The sequence below is a fragment of the Aquarana catesbeiana genome, linkage group LG09 (genome assembly GCF_042186555.1).
Source record: "Aquarana catesbeiana isolate 2022-GZ linkage group LG09, ASM4218655v1, whole genome shotgun sequence".
In the NCBI taxonomy this organism is placed as follows: Eukaryota; Metazoa; Chordata; class Amphibia; order Anura; family Ranidae; genus Aquarana; species Aquarana catesbeiana.
In genome coordinates, this window is record NC_133332.1 from 306991634 (window position 1) to 307015683 (window position 24050).

Below are 24050 nucleotides of genomic sequence, written 5' to 3' on the forward strand. Positions count from 1 at the left end.
TTCTCTCTCTCTCTCTCTCTCTCTCCCCCCTCTCTCCCCTCTCTCCCCCCTCTCCCCCCTCTCCTCCCTCTCTCTCTCTCTCTCTCTCTCTCTCTCTCTCTCTCTCTCCTCTCTCTCTCTCCTCTCTCTCTCTCTCTCTCCTCCCCTTCTCTCTCTCTCTCTCTCTCTCTCTCTCCCCTTCCCTCTCTCTCTCCTCTCTCCTCCCCTTCTCTCTCTCTCCTCCCTTCTCTCTCTCTCTCTCCTCCCTTCTCTCTCTCTCCCCTCTCCTCCCCTTCTCTCTCTCCCCTCTCCTCCCCTTCTCTCTCTCCCCTCTCCTCCCCTTCTCTCTCTCTCTCTCTCTCTCCCCTCTCCTCCCCTTCTCTCTCTCTCTCCCCTCTCCTCCCCTTCTCTCTCTCCCCTCTCCTCCCCTTCTCTCTCTCCCCTCTCCTCCCCTTCTCTCTCTCCCCCCCTTCTCTCTCTCTCTCTCTCTCCCCCCCCTTCTCTCTCTCTCTCTCTCTCTCTCCCCTCTCCTCCCCTTCCCTCGCGCTCTCTCCCCTCGCTCTCTCTCCTCCTCCCTCCCTCTCCCTCCCTCTCTCATCTCCTCCCCCTCTTTCCGCTCTCCTCCCCTCCCCCTCTTTCGCTCTCTCCCCTCGCGCTCTCTCTCTCTCCCCTCGCGCTCTCTCTCTCCCCCCTCGCTCTCTCCCGTCGTGCTCTCTCTCTCTCCCTCTCTCCCTCCTCGCTCTCTCCCTCGCTCTCTCCCTCCCTCGCGCTCTCCTGCTCTCCCTCGCGCTCTCCTGCTCCGTCTCCTCGCGCTCTCCTGCTCTCTCTCGCGCTCTCTCGCCTCTCTCTCGCGCTCTCCTGCTCTCTCTCGCGCTCTCCTGCTCTCTCTCGCGCTCTCGCTCTCTCTCGCGCTCTCCTGCTCTCTCTCGCGCTCTCGCTCTCTCTCTCGCGCTCTCCGCTCTCTCTCGCGCTCTCCTCTCTCTCGCGCTCTCGCTCTCTCTCGCGCTCTCGCTCTCTCTCGCGCTCCTCGCTCTCCTCTCGCGCTCTCGCTCTCTCTCGCGCTCTCTCTCTCGCTCTCTCTCTCGCTCTCCCTCGCGCTCTCGCTCTCCCCTCGCGCTCTCGCTCTCCCTCGCGCCTCTCGCGCTCCCCTCTCACCCTCCGCTCCCTCTCACCCTCCGCTCCCTCTCACCCTCCGCTCCCTCTCTCGCCTCCGCTCCCTCTCTCGCCTCCGCTCCCTCTCTCGCCTCCGCTCTCTCTCTCCCCCGCTCTCTCTCTCCCCGCCTCTCTCTCTCCCCCGCTCTCTCTCTCCCCGCTCTCTCTCTCCCCCGCTCTCTCCTCTCCCCCGCTCTCTCTCTCCCCCGCTCTCTCTCACCCCCGCTCTCTCTCACCCCCGCTCTCTCTCACCCCCGCTCTCCCTCTTCCTCCCTCTCTCTCTCTTCCTCCCTCCCTCTCTCTTCCTCCCTCTCTCTCTCTTCCTCCCTCTCTCTCTCTTCCTCCTCTCTCTCTCTTCCTCCCTCTCTCTCTCTTCCTCCCTCTCTCTCTCCTTCCTCCTCTCTCTCTCTTCCTCCCTCTCTCTCTCTTCCTCCTCTCTCTCTCTTCCTCCCTCTCTCTCTCTTCCTCCCTCTCTCTCTCTTCCTCCTCTCTCTCTCTCTCTCTCTCCCTCCCCTCCTCCTCCTTCCCTCTCTCTCTCTCCCTCTCTCTCCCTCTCTCTCGCCTCGCTCCTCTCCCTCCCTCGCGCTCTCTCTCGCCCTCCGCTCCCTCCTCTCGCCTCGCTCTCTCACCCTCCGCTCTCTCTCTTCCTTCCTCCCTCCTCCTTCCCTCCCTCCTCCTCCTTCCCTCTCTCTCTCTCCCTCCTCTCTCTCTCTCTCTCCCTCCTCTCTCTCTCTCCCGCCTCCGCTCTCTCCCTCCTCTCTCTCTCTCCTCTCTCCTCTCCCTCCTCTCCATCCTCTCTCTCCTCTCCCTCCTCTCTCTCTCCTCTTCCTCCTTTCTCTCCTCTCTCTCACCCCCGCTCTCTCACCTCTCTCTTTCTCTCGCCTCCCTCTTTCTATCTCTCACACACCTCTCTCTCTCCTCCCTCTGTTTCTCTCCACCTCTGTCTCTCTTGCACCCCCCCCCCTGTCTCTCTTGCACCCCCCCTGTCTCTCTTGCACCCCCCCCTGTCTCTCTCGCACCCCCCCTCTGTCTCTCTTGCACCCCCCCTTTGTCTCTCTCGCACCCCCCCCTCTGTCTCTCTCGCACCCCCCTCTGTCCTCTCGCACCCCCCCCTTTGTCTCTTTCGCACCCCCCTTTGTCTCTTTCGCACCCCCCTTTGTCTCTTTCGCACCCCCCTCTGTCTCTCTTGCACCCCCGCTCTGTCTCTCTTGCACCCCCCCTCTGTCTCAGTCGCACCCCCCCTCTGTCTCAGTCGCACCCCCCCTCTGTCTCAGTCGCACCCCCCTCTGTCTCAGTCTCGCGCCCCCCTCTGTCTCAGTCGCGCCCCCCCTCTGTCTCAGTCGCGCCCCCCCTCTGTCTCAGTCGCGCCCCCCCCTCTGTCTCAGTCGCGCCCCCCCTCTGTCTCAGTCGCGCCCCCCCCTCTCTGTCTCAGTCGCGCCCCCCTCTCTGTCTCAGTCGCGCCCCCCTCTCTGTCTCAGTCGCGCCCCCCCCTCTCTGTCTCAGTCGCAGACCCCCCCTCTCTGTCTCAGTCGCACCCCCCCCTCTCTGTCTCAGTCGCACCCCCCTCTCTGTCTCAGTCGCCCCCCCCTCTCTGTCTCAGTCGCACCCCCCCTCTCTGTCTCAGTCGCACCCCCCCTCTCTGTCTCAGTCGCACCCCCCTCTCTGTCTCAGTCGCACCCCCCCTCTCTGTCTCAGTCGCACCCCCCTCTCTGTCTCAGTCGCACCCCCCCTCTGTCTCAGTCGCACCCCCCCTCTCTGTCTCAGTCGCACCCCCCCTCTCTGTCTCAGTCGCACCCCCCCTCTCTGTCTCAGTCGCACCCCCCCTCTCTGTCTCAGTCGCACCCCCCCTCTCTGTCTCAGTCGCACCCCCCCCTCTCTGTCTCAGTCGCACCCCCCCCTCTCTGTCTCAGTCGCACCCCCCCTCTCTGTCTCAGTCGCACCCCCCCCTCTCTGTCTCAGTCGCACCCCCCCTCTCTGTCTCAGTCGCACCCCCCCTCTCTGTCTCAGTCGCACCCCCTCTCTCTCACCTCCACCTATCTCTTCTCTCCCCTCTATACCTCACCCCCCTCTCTCTTTCACCCCCCCCACTTCAGCTGGTGGAGCTCTAATAGGAAGAGATGGAGCCCAAAGAGGAAGGGGTAGAGTTTATAGATGAATGGGTGGATACTAAACAGGAAGGGGAGGGTAACTTTAGATGGGGGGGCGCCCGATTTTTGTCTTGCCTAGGGCAGCACAAAACTAAAATACACCACTGGTTACAGCAAACAGTCTTAACCCTTTGATCGCCCCTGATGTTAACTCCTTCCCTGCCAGTGTCATTGTACAATGACAGTGCATATTTTTAGCACCGATCACTCCGCTTTGTCCGCTGCAAAATGGCAGTCCCACTATAAGTCACTGATCGCCGCCATTGCTAGTAAAAAAATGTATAAATAAATAAAAATTCCATAAATCTATCACATAGTTTGGTTTGCGCAAAAGTTATAGTATCTACAATCAATATACGCTTATTGGTATTTTTTTTACCAAAAACATGTAGCAGAATAAATATTGGCCTGAACTGATAAAGAAATTAGATTTTTTTTTTTTTTTTTTTTTTTTTGGGGGATGTTGTATAGCAAAAATTAAGAAATATAGATATTTTTTTTTTAAATTCTTGGTCTTTTTTTTTTTTTTTTTATATCACAAAAAATAAAAAACGCAGAGGTGATCAAATACCACCAAAAGAAATCTCTATTTGTGGGAAAAAAAGGACATACATTATATTTGGGTACAACGTCTCACGAATGCGTAATTGTCAGTTGATGTAACGCAGTGCCGTATCGCAAAAAATGGCCTGGTCATTAAGGGGGGGTAAATCCTTCTGGTGCTGAAGCGGTTAAAGTAATAAACACTTTTGGTTCGTTCCCTAAGACCCAGGGGTCTCCACACTAAAGCCTGTGGGCCGCACACTGTATGATTTTATCCAGCCCATAGCTAATGTGCACATTCTCTGCTCTGATGGGGACCCCGATGTAAGAGGAACTCTGATTGGGACTCTGATGGGGACCCTGATGTAAGAGGGACTCTGATGGGGACCCTGATGTAAGAGGGACTCTGATGGGGACCCTGATGTAAGAGGGACTCTGATGGGGACCCTGATGTAAGAGGGACTCTGATGGGGACCCTGATGTAAGAGGGACTCTGATGGGGACCCTGATGTAAGAGGGACTCTGATGGGGACCCTGATGTAAGAGGGACTCTGATGGGGACCCTGATGTAAGAGGGACTCTGATGGGGACCCTGATGTAAGAGGGACTCTGATGGGGACCCTGATGTAAGAGGGACTCTGATGGGGACCCTGATGTAAGAGGGACTCTGATGGGGACCCTGATGTAAGAGGGACTCTGATGGCGACCCTGATGTAAGAGGGACTCTGATGGCGACCCTGATGGGGACCCTGATGTAAGAGGGACTCTGTTGGGGACCCTGATGTAAGAGGGACTCTGATGGCGACCCTGATGGGGACCCTGATGTAAGAGGGACTCTGTTGGGGACCCTGATGTAAGAGGGACTCTGATGGCGACCCTGATGTAAGAGGGACTCTGATGGCGACCCTGATGGGGACCCTGATGTAAGAGGGACTCTGATGGGGACCCTGATGTAAGAGGGACTCTGATGGCGACCCTGATGTAAGAGGGACTCTGATGGCGACCCTGATGTAAGAGGGACTCTGATGGCGACCCTGATGTAAGAGGGACTCTGATGGGGACCCTGATGTAAGAGGGACTCTGTTGGGGACCCTGATGTAAGAGGGACTCTGATGGGAACCCTGCTAAAAGTAGGACCCTGATGTAAAGAGGGACTCTGATGAAAGGTGAGACTCTGATGTCGCTTCTAATATAGGGAGGGTCTCTGAAGTAAGGGGGAGTAGGGGCTCTGGTGTGGGCTTTGATGTAATGAGGGAGTCTGATGGAGACCCTAATGTAAGGAGGGCTTCTGATATGGACTCGGATGTAAGGGGGGACTCTGTTGTAAAGGGGGACTCTGATGTGGACTCTAATGTAAGGAGGGACTCTGATGGGGACCTTGATGTAACGAGGGGCTCCTTGATGTGGATTCTGGTGTAGGGGGTATCCAATGTAAGGTGGGACTCTGATGTGGACTCTGTTAAAAGTAGGACCCTCATATAAGGGGGGACGCTGCTGTGGACTCTGACATAAGGAGGCCTCTTGTATAAAGGGAAATTCCAATGGGGAATGTATCGGGATTTTTTTAAAGGAGACCCGAATGTAAGTAGAGACTCTAATGGGGACTCTGATGTAAGGGGGGGACTCTGTGGATTCTGATGTAAGGGGGGACTCTGCTGGGATAAATGGGATTCGAGAAATAGGTGCCTGGGGTCACCTCAGAAGTGCCCCTGGAAAAAGGGAGAAAGTTTTGGACTATCTCGGTACCTCAAGGATGTAGACAAGGATATGTATAGTTTTATGTAAAAAAAAAAATGTAATAATTCTGATGAGAACGGTGCAGACTGAATATATTTTTGTTTGATCTTCATGAAAGTATAACTGAAGGCAAAACTATTTTATTTTTATTTATTTTATTTTTTTTTTTTTTTGGATAGAGTGGGGAGAGATTTCCGGTTATTCATTGAGCTGCTTAAAGCTTTGTGCGACTCCAGAGTCATGCAATGGGTCCAGGCTTCTACTCACTCTGATGGCAACACCCTCAACCTTGTATTCTCCTACCTATGCACTCCATGCAACCTCTCCAACAATCCTTTTCCTCTCTCTGATCACCACCTTATTAGTTTCCTTCTCTCCCGTCTTCCACCACCTTTCCCTCCAATCGCCTAGCAATCACCCTAAGAAACCTTCGCCACTTCAACCCTTCTCTCTATTGCTACTGACCACCTCTATGACAAAATCTCACCCCTGTCCTGTCCCAACCTAGCCACAACAAAACCTGAATGAGCTCGCCCCCCTCACCACGTACAGTAGTGAGACTGCCTCACTTTGATAGACGACTGGATGACCACTAGCTCTCTTAAACTCAACAGATCAAAAACCGAGCTTCTTCTCCTACACGCAAATCAAAATTCCAAAACTAAGACCCCATGGACACCACCCACCATCTTTGGACAGACCATCTCTCCAAGCACCAAAGCCAAGAGTCTCGGAGTCATTTTCGACTCAGAAATGTCGATGAATGCACAAATTGGATCAGTAGTCAGCCAATCTCACCATCTCCTCCGCCTGTTACGTAGACTCATCCCCTTCGTCCCAGAAGAGGACAAAGCAGCAGTAATTGGAACAATCATCAATTCCAGACTCGACTACGCAAACTCCCTCTACATAGGACTACCCCAATATCAGCTTGCGCGCTTGCAACTCATACAAAACACAGCGGCAAGACTGTTAACAGGAAAAAAACCCTGGGAATCCATCTCCCCTTCCCTGAGGAGCCTACATTGGCTAACCGTAAAGAACCGAATTACCTTCAAGACCCTCTGCCTCACTCACAAATGTATATAAGGAAACGCTCCTCAATACCTCCGCGAGAAAATAAAGCACTATACACCCAATCGCAGTCTTCGATCTTCAAACCAAAACCTCCTCCTTATTCCAAAAACCCGCTACAAAACAAAAGGAGAATGAAGATTCGCAGTCCAAGGACCACGGTTATGGAACGCTCTACCTACTCCTATCCGCATGAAAGAAAACCATCAGGCCTTCAGGAAGAAACTCAAGACCTACCTCTTTTAAGAAGCTGGACAACACAGGAGAGATCTAGCGCCTTGAGGCGATTCAGTTCGCATTTGCAGCGCTATACAAATCATTCATTCATTCATTCACAGAATCAGGCCTTGACCCCCTACAACCCTGGCAAACAGATGACACCAGAAGTCTCAAACGTAGCCGTACTCTTGAGCGTCTGTGGCATAAGACTTATGGGGGTACACACGATCGGACTTTCCGACAACAAAACCGCTGAGTTTTGTTCGAAGGTTGTCTTGCATACACGCGGTCACACAAATGTTGGCCAACAATTGCTAACGTAGTGACGTACAAGACGTACGGCGAGCCGATTAAAAAGGAAGTTTAATAGTCACGCGCCGCCCTTTGGGCTCCTTTTTGCTAATGTTATGTTTGGTGAGAATTGATTCCGAGCATGCGTGGACTTTTGTGCGACAGACTTGTGTACACGCGATCCGAAAATTTGAGAACCGGCTAGCCAAAATTCCGCCAACAAATGTTCGATGGAGCCTACACACGGTTGGACTTTCCGTCAACAAGCTCACATCCAGCATTTGGTGTCAGAAAATCCGATCGTGTGTACGCGGCATAAGTCTCTCAAAGACTTCAACCAGTACAAATCTGCACTCCAAAAATACAGTTCTTGCCTCCACACTGCCAAGCAGACCTATTTTATCACTCTAATAAACACCTTCTCATGCAGTCCCCGTCAACTCTTCTCTACCTTTAACTCTCTAGTTTGTCCTTCACTGCCTCCACCCACTAACTCACTCACTGCCCAAGTGATCGCTAGTCGCTTTCAAAATAAGATTGATTCAATTAGTGATGAAATCTCAACTCTACAGGTATCTCCTCCACTTAACTCCCCATGTCAACAGGTAGAATTAACACCCCCCTTATTCAAATCTGCTACTATAGACGAAGTTGCTAAACTCATTTCCAACGCCCACCTAACCACCTGTCCCCTGGACCCTATTCCCTCATAAATACTACGGTCGCCCTCTGACTCTATCCTACACTCTCTAACCCACATCTTCAATCTCTCCTTCTCTTCTGGCATCTTCCCCATCGCTCTAAAACATGCACTGGTCACCCCCATACTTAAAAAGTCGTCCTTGGACCCTACCAATCTTAACAATCTACGCCCTATTTCCTTGCTCCCCTTTTCCTCTAAACTCCTTGAACGCCTGGTCTACAACCAACTGAGTGACCACCTCATTAAGAATAACCTTCTTGATTCCCTTCAGTCTGGATTTCGCCCTCAAAACTCCACAGAAACTGCTCTTCTAAAACTCACAAATGACTTAGTAACAACGGACACTATTCTGTACTCCTACTTCTGGACCTTTCGGCTGCCTTTGATAGGGTTGACCACCCCCTCCTGCTCAATAAATTTTACTCCCACAGTCTCCATGACTGCGCTCTTCCGTGGCTCTCATTCTACCTATCCCACCGCGCCTTCAGTGTCACCTACAATTCTACCTCCTCCTCTCCTCTTGCTTTCTCCGTTGGGGTCCCCCAAGGTTCTATTCTTGGACCTCTCCTATTTTCAATCTACACCTCCTCCCTGGGTCAGCTGATAGCCCCTCACGGCTTCCAATATAATTTCTACGTTGATGACACCCAAATCTATCTCTCCACCCCTCAGCTCACTCCATCAGTCTCCTCACGCATCACTAACTTACTAACAGACATAACTGTACGGATGTCACACCACTTCCTCAAACTCAACTTGTCCAAAACTGAGCTCATGATATTTCCTCCCCCACGTGCCTCTTCCCCTGACTTCTCTGTCAAGAACAATGGCACAAATATCCACCCATCCCCGCATGTCAGCGTGCTCGGTGTTATCCTGGATTCTGAACTCTCCTTTTGGCCCCACATCCAATCCCTTTCCAAAGCTTGCCGCCTCAACCTCTGCAACATCTCCAAACTATGTCCCTTTCTAACCAATTAAACTACAAAGCTCCTAATTCACTCCCTGGTTATCTTTCACCTTGACTACTGCAACTCCCTCCTCATTGGCTTACCTTTAAATAGGCAATCCCAGCTTCAGTCCATCATGAATGCCGCTGCCAGGCTCATCCACCTTACAAACCGCTCAGCGTCTGCTACGCCTCTCTGACAATCCCTCTATTGGCTGCCACTCTCCCAATAAATTAAATTCAAAATACCAACAATAACTTACAAAGCCATCCACAACTCTGCCCCCCAGCTACACCACTAGCCTAGTCTCAAAATACCAACCAAATCGTCCTCTTCATTCCTCCCAAGACCTCCTGCTCTCTAGCTCCCTCATCACCTCCTCTCATTCTCACCTCCAGGACTTCTCCCGAGCCTCGCCCATCCTTTGGAATTCCCTACCCAAATTTGTCAGACTATCTCCAAATCTATACACTTTTAGGCCATCCCTGAAAACTTTTTCTCTTCAGAGAAGCCTATCCTGCCTCCACGTAACAACTGTACTTTCATTCTCTTCATTAGATCATCCCCCACAGTTATTACCTTTTTGTATCACTTGACCCTCCCTTCTAGATTGTAAGCTCCAATGAGCAGGGCCCTCTGATTTCTCCTGTATTGAATTGTACTGTCTGCCCTAACGTTGTAAAGTGCTGCGCAAACTGGCAGCGCTATATGAATCCTAAATAATAATTTAAAATATATATATATATATATATATATATATATATATATATATATATATATATATTACAGTATGTGTGTGTGTGTATATGTAACTTTTTTTTAATGTGTGTGTGTGTGTGTGTGTGTATATATATATATATATATATATATATATATATATATATATATAATATATAATTTATTTATTTATAACCCCTTTGTGTTATATTTACATATCTTTAAAATAAATTAAAATATATATATATATATATATATTTTAATTTATTTTAAAGATATGTAAATATAACACAAAGGGGTTATAAATAAATAAATAGATAATTATTTTTATGCACATTTTATATATATATATATATATATATATATATATATATATATATATATAATATCCGGCCTTCCTAGCATGAATAAAGCATCACACACAAAACTTCCTTTCATTCATGTCAGCATCTGAGCTCCATTAAAGCAGTCATTGTGAGATTATGGTCAGGAGCCATCGGATGGTCAGTATACACAATGCCCGCCCCCTGACAAATGGGACTTGTTTGCTAGTATGGACACCTATAATAGCACATTTATTATCTCACATTCCAAGAAAATGACATGGAAATAACACTTGTGACATTTTGTTTAAAAAAAAAAAAAAAAAATGTTGTTTAAAAGCTGACATATACAGTGCCTTGAAAAAGTATTCATACCCCTTGAAATTTTCCACATTTTGTCATGTTAAAACCAAAAACTTAAAAAAAAAAAAAAATATTGGGATTTTATGTGATAGAGCAACACAAAGTGGCACATAATGGTGAAAGGAAAATGAAAAATGGCTTTCAATTTTTTTTTACAAATATGTGAAAAGTGTGGTGTGCATTTGTATGGCGCCCCCCGGAGTCAATACTTTGTAGAACCCCCTTTCACTGCAAGTCCTTTTTGGGGATGTCTCTACCAGCTTTGCACATCTTTGCTGTGAACAGCAATTTCCAAGTCTTTCCACAGATTCTCAATTGGATTTAGGTCTGGACTTTGACTGGGCCATTCTAACACATGAATATGCTTTGATTCTAAACCATTCCATTGTAGCTCTGGCTGTATGTTTAGGGTCATTGTCCTGCTGGAAGGTGAACCTCCGCCCCAGTTTCAAGTCTTTTGAAGACTCAACAGGTTTTCTTCTAAGATTGCCCTGTATTTGGCTCCATCCATCTTCCCATCAACTCTGACCAGCTTCCCTGTCTGTGCTGAAGAAAAGCATCCCCACACCATGATGCTACCACCACCATGTTTCACGGTGGGGATGGTGTGGTCAGGGTGATGTGCAGTGTTAGTTTTCCACCACACATAGAGTTTTGATTTTAGGCCAAAAAGGTTCAATGTTGGTCTCATCTGACCAGAGCACCTTTTTCCACATGTTTGCTGTGTCCTCCACATGGATTCTCGCAAACTGTAAATGGGACTTCTTATAGCTTTCTTTCAACAATGTCTTTCTTCTTGCCACTCTTCCATAAAGGGCAGATTTGTGGAGAACACGACTAATAGTTGTCCTGTGGACAGATTCTCCCCCCCCGAGCTGTGGATCTCTGCAGCTCCTTCAGAGTTACCATGGACCTCTTGGCTGCTTCCCTGATTAATGTTCTCCTTGCCCGGCCTGTCAGTTTAGGTGGACGGCCATGTCTTGGTAGGTTTGCAGTTGTGCCATACTCTTTCCATTTTCGGATGATGGATTGAACAGAGCTCCGTGAGATGTTCAAAGCTTGGGAAATTTTTTAAGAACCCAACCCTGCTTTAAACTTCTCCACAACTTTCTCCCTGACCTGTCTGGTGTGTTCCTTGGCCTTCATGATGCTGTTTGTTCACTAAGGTTCTCTTACAAACCTCTGAGGGCTTCACAGAACAGCTGTATTTATACTGAGATTAAATTACACACCGGTTGACCCTATTGTCTAATTAGGTGATTTCTGAAGGCAATTGGTTCCACTAGATTTTAGTTAGGAGTATCAGAGTAAAGGGGGCTGAATACAAATGCATGCCACACTTTTCACATATCTATTTGTAAAAAATGTGAAAATCATTTGTAGCAAGGTCCCAGGCCTCCTTCGGTCTAATGAGAACGTCCAGGGCCAGAGATAGCTGACATCCTTCTGTATATGGTGAGTTGTGAGGCATGGTGGTGCAAGATGAAAAAAGTCATTGGGCGCCAGACATTTCTTGAATGAAAAAGAGAGTTTATTTCTCTTAAACCTTTGAGGGAAAGAGGGTTAGGGCCAGGACACCTTTTAGATAGTTGCAATTTCAATTGGCAGACTCTGAGACTTCAATAGGAGGACAGCCATGCAGGGAAAGGCATCCAGCAAGACGCCACATCTGCATGTGCAGGAATGCTTCTATGGCAACAGTCTTTAACAGTTCCTTACACAAAGCGTAACAGTTCCTTTCACTCTCACCGAAATCTCTCCTTGTAGTTCTTCAGCCCACCGAGCTCCTGGTCTCTTTCACTAGACCCGCTGATTCACTGCCACTGAATCTCTTGAGCTCCCCCAATCTTCACGGTGGTATCTTCCTCAAGCGTCGCCCCCCCCCCCACCTTCTCTGCTGGGTTCCAACTTGGCGCTCAAGATACCTCTCAAGCTTCACCCCACAGGCCTGTTTGGTCCCTGACTTGACACACAAGGCTGCTCTGCATGGCTCGCCTCCGCTGCTTGGGCCCCTTTCTTGTTACCCACTGAAGCTTCCCGATTCTTCACCGTCCCCGGTTGGTGAGAATGCTGCTCCGGTACTCTCTTCGGTTACTCATTGTGGTCCCTGGTAATTAGGCAGACAGTCCCTTACTGTCGACAGCTTCCCCTCTACAGCTTCCCTTCTACATCCGATCAGGACAGGTTCTCCGGCCGGCAGAACCGCCACTTCTGGTTGGACTGCAAGTCGCAATCCCAACCCTGCTCTGCTCTCTTGCTTCTGGATAGGCCCTCAGACAGCCCAGCAGCCAGATGTCCTCGGGATAGGCCCTCAGACAGCCTAGCAGCCAAATGTGCCCAGGATATGCCCAATCTACAGCCTAGCAGCCCGGGTAATACAACACATGTCCACCCAGACAGCCATCCCGGTGGCACAGAACATAGATCACCTGACCTCACCCGAATATATAGGCTCTCCCAGCAGGCCAAAGGAGTCAAGAAAACCCCTGCCCATTGGCTGAGACACCCCACATACCCATAACCTGACCTTGTGTTCCCTTCTCATATCTAGTACCACCAAGTACCCGGCCACCTAGTGGTAGAAGAGAAAAGTGTAACAAGGCCAAACTTAGGGAGGAATTCATGGATCTCTAACAATCAACCAGGATAACTACTGGCAAGTAAATTTGTGAGGCGCAACTCCGCCTAAACTCCAGGGTGCTACACATTTATCATTTTCCTTCCACTTCACAATTATGTGCCACTTTGTGTTGGTCTATCACATAAAATCCCAATAAAATACATTTACGTTTTTGGTTTTAACATGACAAAATGTGGGAAATTTCAAGGGATAGGAATACCTTTTCAAAGCACTGTAGTTACATAGTTGGTGTCAAGACAGAAAAAAGAAAATGCAGCATTGAAGTCTACTTGCGTGTGTTTATATACATACAGGTATGGGTGGCTTCACTTCTGTGCATTGCAAGAATGTGTTCATTTTTTTTTTTGTTTCTCTGTTTGCTTTTAAGTTTTTTTTTTTTTTTTTTGCCTCTATAAACTGTCTTCCATGTTAGCCTATGTGTCCATGCACATATAGGCATATAGAGGCAGAAAATAAATATAATCACTTGCGCGTTCAGGAGAGGAGCAGTTCGGCAGAAAAAACACCTGATGCGCCTAAACACAAGGTGTGTTTACCTCTTGAGCATTCATTCATTTCAGTGGCCAAAAAAACATAATATTATATCCAGTGGAATGAATGAATGCACGAACGCTTGATGTCAAAATGAGTTTGCAAAACGTGGTTTCAGGCATGTTCTTTACTCTGCTTTTCTCCTAGGAGAAAAAGGAGTTCAGAAGTACTGGGCAAACACCCAGTGTGCATGAGGCATAAAGCCCATAGCACCCTCTAAAAACCACCCAAACCCTCTTGTGACCAGAGGTCTTTGAAGCTCAGGTGACCAGAGGCCTTTGAAGCTTAAGGGAACAGAGGTATTTGACGTGGCGACCAGAGGCCTTTGAAGCTTAAGGGAACAGAGGTCTTTGACGTGGCGACCAGAGGTCTTTGAAGCTTAGGCGACCAGAGGTCTTTGAAGCTTAAGCGGCCAGAGGACATTGACGCTTAGGCGGCCAGAGGTCATTGACGCTTAGGCGGCCAGAGGTCATTGAAGCTTGGGCGGCCAGAGGTCATTGAAGCTTGGGCGGCCAGAGGTCATTGAAGCTTGGGCGGCCAGAGGTCATTGAAGCTTGGGCGGCCAGAGGTCATTGAAGCTTGGGCGGCCAGAAGTCATTGAAGCTTAGGCGGCCAGAGGTCATTGAAGCTTAGGCGGCCAGAGGTCATTGAAGCTTAGGCGGCCAGAGGTCATTGAAGCTTAGGCGGCCAGAGGTCATTGAAGCTTAGGCGGCCAGAGGTCATTGAAGCTTAGGCGGCCAGAGGTCATTGAAGCTTAGGCGGCCAGAGGTCATTGAAGCTTAGGCGGCCAGAGGTCATTGAAGCTTAGGCGGCCAGAGGTCATTGAAGCTTAGGCGGCCAGAGGTCATTGAAGCTTAGGCGGCCAGAGGTCATTGAAGCTTAGGCGGCCAGAGGTCATTGAAGCTTGGGCGACCAGAGGTTTTTTTGAAGCTTGGGCGACGAGAGGATTTTTGAAGCTTGGGCAACCAGAGGTTTTTTGAAGCTTGAGTGAACAGAGGTTTTTTTTGAAGCTTGGATGAACAGAGGTTTTTTTTTTTTGAAGCTTGGGCGAACAGAGGTTTTTTTTGAAGCTTGGGCGAACAGAGGTTTTTTTTTTGAAGCTTGGGCGAACAGAGGTTTTTTTTTTTGAAGCTTGGGCGAACAGAGGTTTTTTTTTTGAAGCTTGGGCGAACAGAGGTTTTTTTTTGAAGCTTGGGCGAACAGAGGTTTTTTTTTGAAGCTTGGGCGAACAGAGGTTTTTTTTTGAAGCTTGGGCGACCAGAGGTGTTTTTGAAGCTTAGGCGTCCAGAGGTCATTGAAGCTTAGGCGGCTAGAGGTCATTGAAGCTTAGGCGGCCAGAGATCATTGAAACGTAGCCAGCCAGAGATCATTGAAACGTAGCCAGCCAGAGATCATTGAGACTTAGGCGGCCAGAGATCATTGAAACTTAGGCGGCCAGAGGTCATTGAAGATAAAGGTGGTCAGAGGTTTTTTGAAGCTTAGGTGACCAGACCAAGTTTAGCAACATCAGTGTGCATCTTTTAACTTAACAGCAACTTTAATTTTGTACTTTATCACCAGGCCTCAGAACTAGGAACACACACAGATGCATATTCCTAGTGCTTAAAGAATAATTACCGGTCTTGTGGCAAGGGGTATTTTTCTTTATTGTGGTCACAGAATGTAATTTTGTCCTTCTCATTGACTACAGTTTCTCAAATTCTCTTATTTATTATCCAATAGCATTTTTATTTGGGGAAATAACTTCAAATTTTTCTTCTCTCTACTACTCTGCTACTAAGCTGGGACAGTGCCTTAGGTGCCATAGTTTGGGGAAAAATGTGTTGTTTTTTTAGTGACTTCAACAACTCCTTTTGAACAAAAAAAAACAAAACCTGCTTTTCAAGTAGAGTAGATATTTTCTGTAATTAGACGATTGCTTTTCCTTATGAGAAATGGTCAGCATGTTTTTCATACTCCATGCTGGTGTACTGTGTTTCTTTTATTGCTGATGCATGACACAAGCAGTGATATCAGATCAAAGAAGCTTTGGTCCTTCAGCATGATTTCAAAGGAACAGAGAAATAGGAGGTCTGGATCAGGGAGTCCAACTTGTTTGGGCTCCAAAACAACATATGTATCCTAAAATGACCTTCGCTGATGGAGCCTAGAATTGCATGTGTTAACCAATGTTGCATCTTTGGCTGAGGTTTGCTGCAGGTCCAATAGTGCTGCAGTGTGCTGTCATTTTACCGTAGGCGTAACTTCTCCATAGGAGGAAAGTGTTGGTATTCTCTGATGCTTTGCTTGCTGCTGAATACCACTTGTTTCCTTCTTGCCACATTTCGAGTGCTTCATGTAGCGACTGGATTGTTGAGTACACTATGTAGGATGGAACATTTGTAGACACCTGACATAAACACCTATATGAGCTTAGATATAAGGTTAGCCTCTTTTGTGGCCAAAAGATCCTTTGTTGTTCTGGAAAGACTTTTCACAAGATTTTGGATGGTGTCTGGGGGGATGTGTGCAACTTCAGCCAAGAGAGCATTTATATAAACTATATAGCCAAATGTTTGTGGACACCTGACTGTCAGACCTATATGAGCTTTGTAGACATCCTATTCCAAAACCATGGCCATCAATGTGGAGTTGGCTCCCCTTTGTGGCTATAAGATGTTTTTTTATTTTTGCAATGTTATGGAGGTCAGGTACTTATTTTGGATGTGATGACCTGATCCCAAAAGTGTTCAGTAGGGTTGAGGTCAGGTATTGATGTTGGATGGGAAGACCCGATCCCAAAGGTGTTGAGTAGGGTCGAGGTCAGGTACCCAATGTTTCATGAGAAGACCCAATCTTTAGGTTGTTCAGTAGGGCTCAAGTCAGGTACTAATGTTGGATGAGAGAGCCTGATCCCAGAGGTGTTCAGTTGGGTTGAGGTCAGGTATTGATGTTGGATGAGATGACCCGATCCCAAAGGTTTTCAATAAACTTGAGTTCGGCGGGACGCTTTAAATTTTAAATTTTTTTTTTTGTTTATTATTTATTTTACTTTATTTTTTTTTTTATTTCTACACTGTCCTTTAAAAAAAAATTGGGTCACATGTATTCCTATTACAAGAAATGTAAACATCTCTTGTAATATAAAAAAAGACCTCAGATCTCATATTTACACAAAAATGTCGTCTTCTTTTTTTTTTGCAAGAAAAAAAAAAATTCCCCTTTAAGACCATTGGACGGAAGTGACGTTTGACGTCGCTCCAGTCGTCCAATGGTATGGAGCCTAGCGGAGGCCATCTTTCCCTCACTCGGCATCCAGCCTCTCAGGGGATAGGACGCGATCGGAGAGCGGCGGGTGGGCGCCCCTATCTTTCCCCCGATTAAAAGTGATCTTGCAACGAATGTGCCATGGAGGCCACTTTTTTCTGAAAGAGGACCATCTGCCGTTGAAGAGGATACCAGGGGTTATGGCAGCTAGCTACGTCAAAGTACTGATGTACAACGATGGGGGGCGGTCCGCAAGTGGTTTAAGTATTTGTAAACCCTTACATATACCCAGTGAAGTGACTGGCCTCAAGTGATACACAGAGATTAACTAAAGCCTCCTTCATACGTTGTACCTGTTTATCTGCAGTCCTCTCGTCTCTACAGCCATTCATAGTCTATTATGGATAGAGATGAAGCTCCCTCCCCATCACCATTTTTATCTTGTTGGTGTCAGAAGTGACTCGCGCTGATAGCAGAGGAAAGAGGCAGCAGACGGAAATTACACTTAGTACTCTCAGGGCCATCTTTAACGCAGGGCAAAGGGGGCAGCTGCCCCTGGCCCAGTCATTACGTTGGGGTCCAAAGCAGCTGCCCCTTGAGCCTGCGCTGCCTGCGAATAGTTGATAAATTGATTTGGCTATCAATCATTAGATGAGGGGCGGAATTGAATGTTGGGGGGCACTGGTGATTGGTTGGGTATGATGTCTGCAGCCTGTGTGGTGATTGGCCAGCTCGGTAAAATAAACCTTGTCTAGGAAGAGTGTCTGTCAGTCCCAGGCACAGTCTCTCCCTCACCATGTCCAACAAGCAGCAGATTATTGGCCCACTAAAGAAATCCTTCTCTGGAGGGTTTGGTGGGGTGTGCCTGGTGTTCACCTGACATCCTCTGGACACTAACAAGGTGAGACCGCTGGTTGGGGGGGGGGGGGGTTTCTTTCAATGCAGGGGTCTGTGTTAGGAGGGAAGAGGACCCTGTGTAATGATGGGGGTAGTATAGGGAGGGGGTCCTGTGTAATGATGGGGGTAGTATGGGGAGGAGGTCCTATGTAATGATGGGGGTAGTATGGGGAGGGGGTCCTGTGTAATGATGGGGGGTAGTATGGGGGTAGGTGTTTTGTGTAATGATAGGGGAGGGGGTCTTGTGTAATGATGGGGGTAGTATGGGGAGGGGGTCCTGTGTAATGATGGGGGGTAGTATGGGGGTAGGTGTTTTGTGTAATGATAGGGGAGGGGGTCTTGTGTAATGATGGGGGTAATATGGGGAGGGGGTCCTGTGTAATGATGGGGGTAGTATGGGGAGGGGGTCTTGTGTAATGGTGGGGGTAGTATGGGGAGGGGGTCTTGTGTAATGATGGAGGTATTATGGGAGAGGGGGTCCTGTGTAATGATGGGGGTAGTATGGGGGTAGCTGTTTTGTGTAATGATAAGGGAGGGGGTCTTGTGTAATGATGGGGGTAGTATGGGGAGGGGGTCCTGTGTAATGATGGGGGTAGTATGGGGGTAGGTGTTCTATGTAATGATAGGGGAGGGGGTCTTTTGTAATGATAAGGGTAGTATGGGGAGGGGGTCTTGTGTAATGATGGGGGTAGTATGGGGAGGGGGTCTTGTGTAATGGTGGGGGTAGTATGGGGAGGGGGTCTTGTGTAATGATGGATGTATTATGGGAGAGGGGGTCCTGTGTAATGATGGGGGGTAGTATGGGGGTAGGTGTTCTATGTAATGATAGGGGAGGGGGTCCTGTGTAATTATGGGGGTAGTGTGTGGAGGGGGTCTTGTGTAATGATGGGGGTTAGTATGGGGGGGGGGGTCATGTGTAATGATGGGGGTAGGTGTTCTATGTAATGATAGGGGAGGGGCAAGAAAATGTTTGCCTGGGGTCCAGTCAATATTAAAGGGGGCCCTGAGTGCTCTGGTAGGAATCTGCAGCAAAGATTGTTATAATCCCTCCAATGTACAGAGATCACTGAGAGTGTTTTTTTTTTTTAAAAAGTCAAGTTACTCTTTTGGCAGTTTAAATGCTTTCAGTTACATTTTTATGAGATTTACACTTCTAGAAAAGTGACACAATTTACCCCAAAAACCCTCATCTACATCTAAGTGTTGTAGGTGTTGTGAGCCACTTTAGGGTCCAGGAGCTTTCATGAAAAATGGATCAGATGCACATTTCCTTTTCTTTCCTCTTTTCAGTCCTTAAATATTTATGTAGAATATGTTCTATTCTGACACCGCCTGTTGAAATTTTAGTAAGGTTTCCAGCAAGTTCGTGTAAAAATGAATCAAATTATACCGACATGGCAATGCCAGAAAAAATTGCAGCTTTGTGAAGGTGGCAGAAATTCCACCTAAACTGCTCCTGGGTGAGATTATCCAGATACGATCTTCTGAGCATTTAAAGTGGTTGTAAACCTCCAGACATGAGATATGTACAAAGCATCTCTCAAAACAGGGAGTGCTTACAGTGCCTTGAAAAAGTATTCATACCCCATTGACATTTTCCACATTTTGTCATGTTACAACCAAAAACGGAAATGTATTTTATTGGGATTTGATTGGCCAGTGGCAACCTGTGAAGCTCTGGTGAACGCCATGCCCAAGAGGGTTAAAGTGATTGTAAGAGATTTTTTTAAATAACAAACATGTCGTACTTACCTCCACTGTGCAGCTCATTTTGCACAGAGTGGCCCCGATCCTCGACTTCTGGGGTCCCCCGGCGGCTCTCGCGGCTCCTCCACACATCAGATAACCCCCTAGGAGAAGCGTTCTCCCGAGAGGGTTACCTTGCGGGCGCGCTCCCGAGTCCAGCATTTGGCGTCCATAGCCGCCAAATGTAATACTTGGCCCCGGCGCCTGCGTCCACGTCATTGGATTTGACAGCATCGGGAGCCAATGGCTGTGCTGCTATCAATCTATCCAATCAAGAGCCAAGAACCCCAGGCAGAGAGAGACTGCCAGGTGTTTTTTCACCTTAAAGCATAGGACACATTAAGGTGAAAAAACACGAGGGTTTACAACCCCTTTAGGGCAGTGCTGGAAAATAATGGTGGCCACACAAAATATTGACAATTTGGGCCCAATTTGGATATTTTCACTTAGGGGTGTACTCACTTTTGTTGCCAGCGGTTTAGACATTAATGGCTGTGTGTTGAGTTATTTTGAGGGGACAGCAAATTTACATTGTTATACAAGCTGTACACTCACTACTTTACATTGTAGCAAAGTGTAATTTCTTCAGCGTTGTCACATGAAAATATAGAAGAAAATATTTACAAAAATGTTAGGGGTGTACTCACTTTTGTGAGATGCTGTATACTGGATTTTTTTTTTATGCTACTAATGGTGTGGATTAACGACTTATAATGTAACTGGGATAGTGTGGCGGCCAATCTGACACTGACTGACACTGGGGTGGAACTGACATACACCGCTGACATCACCAGTGACACTAATACAGCAATCAGTGATAATACTATACACCAGGGATATGCAATTAGCGGACTTCCAGCTGTTGCAAAACTATAAGTCCCATCATGCCTCTGGGTATCATGCTTGTGGCTGTCAGAGTCTTGCTATTCCTCATGGGACTTGTAGTTCTGCAACAGCTGGAGGTCCGCTACTTGCATATCCCTGCTATACACTGTCACTGCACTAATGACACTGGCTGGGAAGTGGTTAACGTCTAGGGCGATCAAAAGGTTTAATGTGTGTATTATGTGCTGCTTTATTTAAGTTGATCTCTAAGTTTCTCATCCCTGCTTTGCAGGGATGAGAAACACAGAGATCGTTCACTGTACAGTATACAGAGCTCTGTGTTGAATGTCAACACAGAGCTCTGAGTACTGATTGGACAAAGCCGATCAGCACGTCCCAGCTATTAATCATTGGCTGGGACTTGCTGACAGCCGGCAGGGAGGGGTGCGCATGTGTGTGCCCTAAACCTTGGAAGTAGGCAGTGACGTATGGGTATGCTGCTTTGCCTACACTGCGTGCGATTGGTCTTCAAGTGGTTAAGTTCAATATGTAATTTTGCCTTGAAACTTTGGTGGTCATCACTGTTGTCCTCACTAGGACTTTGTGCTTCTCTGTGCAACGCAGGTAGATCATGGTTGGTTGGGGGGGGGGGGGCCGGCAGGGTGCTGGACATAACTTCCTAAAAATATCACAGCCCCCTGCCTCCAGTACTCACCCCGCCCACAGGGCTTAGTCATGAAGGGTACATATGCTACGTATGCATGCAGACCACCATAGGTAATGCCCACACGCAGGGCTTTTTTCAGCGGGAACGCAGAGAAAAGCAGTTCCGGCACCTCCACCACTGAATGTATGCAGTGTCAGGGGCTAGTGGGGTGTGCTGAAGGGTCCAATGATGCCAGCTGTTGGGGGATCTATTGTTGCTGCCCCCCAGCAACAATGGACCCACTAGCAACATAACACCCCCCCCCCCCAGTCTTATGTTGCTAGTGGGTCAATTTTTGCTGGGAGGGGTCTAATGTTGCTGGCTGCTGAAAGGTCTATTAACGCTGGCTACTGGGTGATCCATTGTTGCTGGGGGCATTTTCTGTTGAGGGGGGGATCAATTGTTGCTGGTGGTCAATTGTTGCTGGGAGCGATCTACTGTTGAGGGAGGGGTCTATTGTTGCTGGCTGTGGGAAGGTCTATTAATGCTAGCTGCTGGGAGAACTACTGTTGCTGGTGGGGGGGTCTACTGTTGCTGGTGGGGTCTATTGTTCCCAGGGTGGGTCTGTTGTTGTGAGGTGGTGTTGTGTTGCAAGCGGTCTATTGTTGCTGGGGGGGTCTATTATTGTTGGGGGTGTCTATTATTGCGGGGGGATCTATTTTTGCTGGGGGGGGGCTATTGTTGCTGGCTGCATGGGATCCATTTTACTGCTTTTCTTATTATAGTTACCAAATTCCATACAGATTATTTGGCACCACTAAACGATACTTGGTTTTTATTTTCTCCCTTTAAAAGGTGGTGCTGGGAGGTGGGTATGGGGTGGAAACAAGGGATGGTACTGGGAGGTGGGTATGGGGTGGAAACAGGGGATGGTACTGGGAGGTGGGCATGGGGTGGAGACAAGGGGTGACTTGGGGGAGGGGAGTTTGCGCACCTGTTCTCTGAGAGTAGAAGCCCTGCTTACATGCGACGCTGAGCCTCCATGATTGATGCAGCCGAAATCCAAAAAAATGAAAGGAGTGGACTAAGGACAGTCAGACAGGTAGGGAAAGAACCTCCAGTCCAGAAATTGGTCTGGCTCTATCTGACAGCTTCTAATGCACATTGTGAGAAGCTAACAGTGTGCACTGAAGTCAGAGTAAGCCATTTCAGTACATGAGAGGAGCCGGTACAACTGAGCAAAGCTGAAAGAGGATGCTTACCTCAAGAATTCCTATTGTGGGGCAGCTGGCTAAACTTTTTGAAACTTTTTGAACTTTTTATAAATAATTTTCCTTAGGCCTAGTGTGAATGGAGCCTATTGTGTTTTATTCCACAAGTCTAATACGTATGTGTTTGTTCTAGGTGAACAGAAGAAACCAAGATCTCCTAAATCTGAATGGTTTAGCTAAACATGGAAACATTGGAGTCAGAATTAACCTGTCCAATTTGCCTGGAATTATTTGAGGACCCCCTTCTACTTCCTTGTGCCCATAGCTTGTGCTTTAGCTGTGCCCATCGCATCCTGGTTTCTGGAAATTCTTCGAGTGACTTGGTAGAACCCGTCACAGCCTTCCAGTGTCCGACTTGCCGATATGTCATATCACTCAACCACCGTGGCTTGGAAGGGTTGAAACGTAACATCACCCTACAGAACATCATCGACCGTTTTCAGAAGGCGTCTTTAAGCGGACTAAACTCTCCCAGCGAAGACCACAGAGACAAAATCTACAAAAGTGTTCCGATCATGGCAACCGAAAGGATTCCATGCCAGTTCTGTGAGGTGGAACCACCTAGAGATGCCGTGAAGACATGTATAACTTGCGAGGTATCTTACTGTGACCGTTGCCTACGCGCAACCCATCCTAACAAGAAACCTTTTACAAGTCATCGTCTGGTGGAACCTATACCGGATGCTCATTTTCGGGGACTTGTTTGTCTGGAACATGAAAACGAGAAGGTTAACATGTACTGTGCGTCGGATGATCAGCTTATTTGTGCCTTATGCAAATTAGTTGGTAGGCACAGAGAACATCAGGTGGCCTCTTTGAGTGATCGGTTTGAAAAACTAAAGGTAAGAGCCAATACATATTAGCAACTTATACCAAGGTCCTTCTTTATTTAACTTGTGTTGCCAAGGATTGTCTTTCTTCGTTTGCATGACTTGCCAAGGATTTACAATGTACAGTGAAGCACCCTGCTCAATATTTGTCCAAAATTTGATGACCGACCATCACACCTATATGAGCTTACTGGAGTGCCAATTGTGAAACCATGGCCTTTAATGTGATGGCCTAATATTAGAGTTGTTGGATGAGAAGATCTGGTTCATAATTGACATTCTAGTTCATCCCAAAGGTGTTCAGTAGTTGAGGTCAGGACCCTTTGAAGTCTACTCGAAGTTCCTCCACGCCAAGCTCATAAACTGTTTATGAAGTTGGCTTTGCACAGGGAAACAGTCAAGCTGGAACAGAGAAGGGTCTTCACAAAGCTGTCAACACAAAGTTGAAAATGTACAATTGTCTAAAATGTCTTTGTATGGTGTAGTATTAACAGTACCCTTCACTGGAAATACCAGAAACACAATTTGTAGGCGGTTCCACATACGTGTGGATGATCAGCTTATTTTGTGCCTAACGCAAATCAGTAGGCACAAAGAACATCAGGTGGCATCTCTGAGTGACTGGTTTGAAAAAAATGTAAAGGCTGATACTTATTAACCATGCCCGATAATGAGATTGCCTGATGTTAGAGGTGTTGGATGATGAGAAGACTTTGCTCACAATGGGCATTCCAGTTCATTGAAAAGGTGTTCAGTATGGTTGAGGTCAGGTACTGATGTTGGACCAGAAGACCTGGGATGAATTGGAACTCCACAATTGCAGCTCCAAGTCATCCCAAATATGTTCAGCAGGGATGAGATCAGGGCTCTGTGAAGGCCACAAGAGTTCCTCCACATTAAACTCTTTATGGAGTTGGCTTTGTACAGGGCACAGTTAGGCTGGAACTAAAAAGGGTCTTCACCAAAATGTTACCACAAAGTTGAAAACGTGCAACCTTCACTGGAAACACCAGAAATACAATTTGAAAGGGGTCCCACCTATTTTTGGCTGATAATGGTTATGTTGGTCAGGCATACATGTTAATGACAGAAAAGGAATCTTTTGTAGCTGGGTGGCCCAAAAGGAAAAAAAAAAAAGCTAGTTAAAATCACCAAAAATTGAAACTTTGTTCCCTATTAGAGAGGTTCACCCACGGTCTGTTTGTTCTTGTGACCATTT

General features: G+C 47.6%; 1 protein-coding gene across 2 annotated transcripts in view; it reads left to right on the forward strand.

Annotated features, from left to right (window-relative positions):
- Positions 1-24050, forward strand: part of MID2 (midline 2) — a 300307-nt gene that overhangs the window by 9162 nt on the left and 267095 nt on the right. For both annotated transcript variants that reach the window (XM_073600578.1, XM_073600577.1), the window contains exon 2: positions 22135-22843. In XM_073600578.1, the coding sequence (XP_073456679.1) occupies positions 22184-22843 (660 nt within the window). In that variant the 5' untranslated portion in view covers positions 22135-22183. The remainder of the gene's footprint in view (positions 1-22134; positions 22844-24050) is intronic.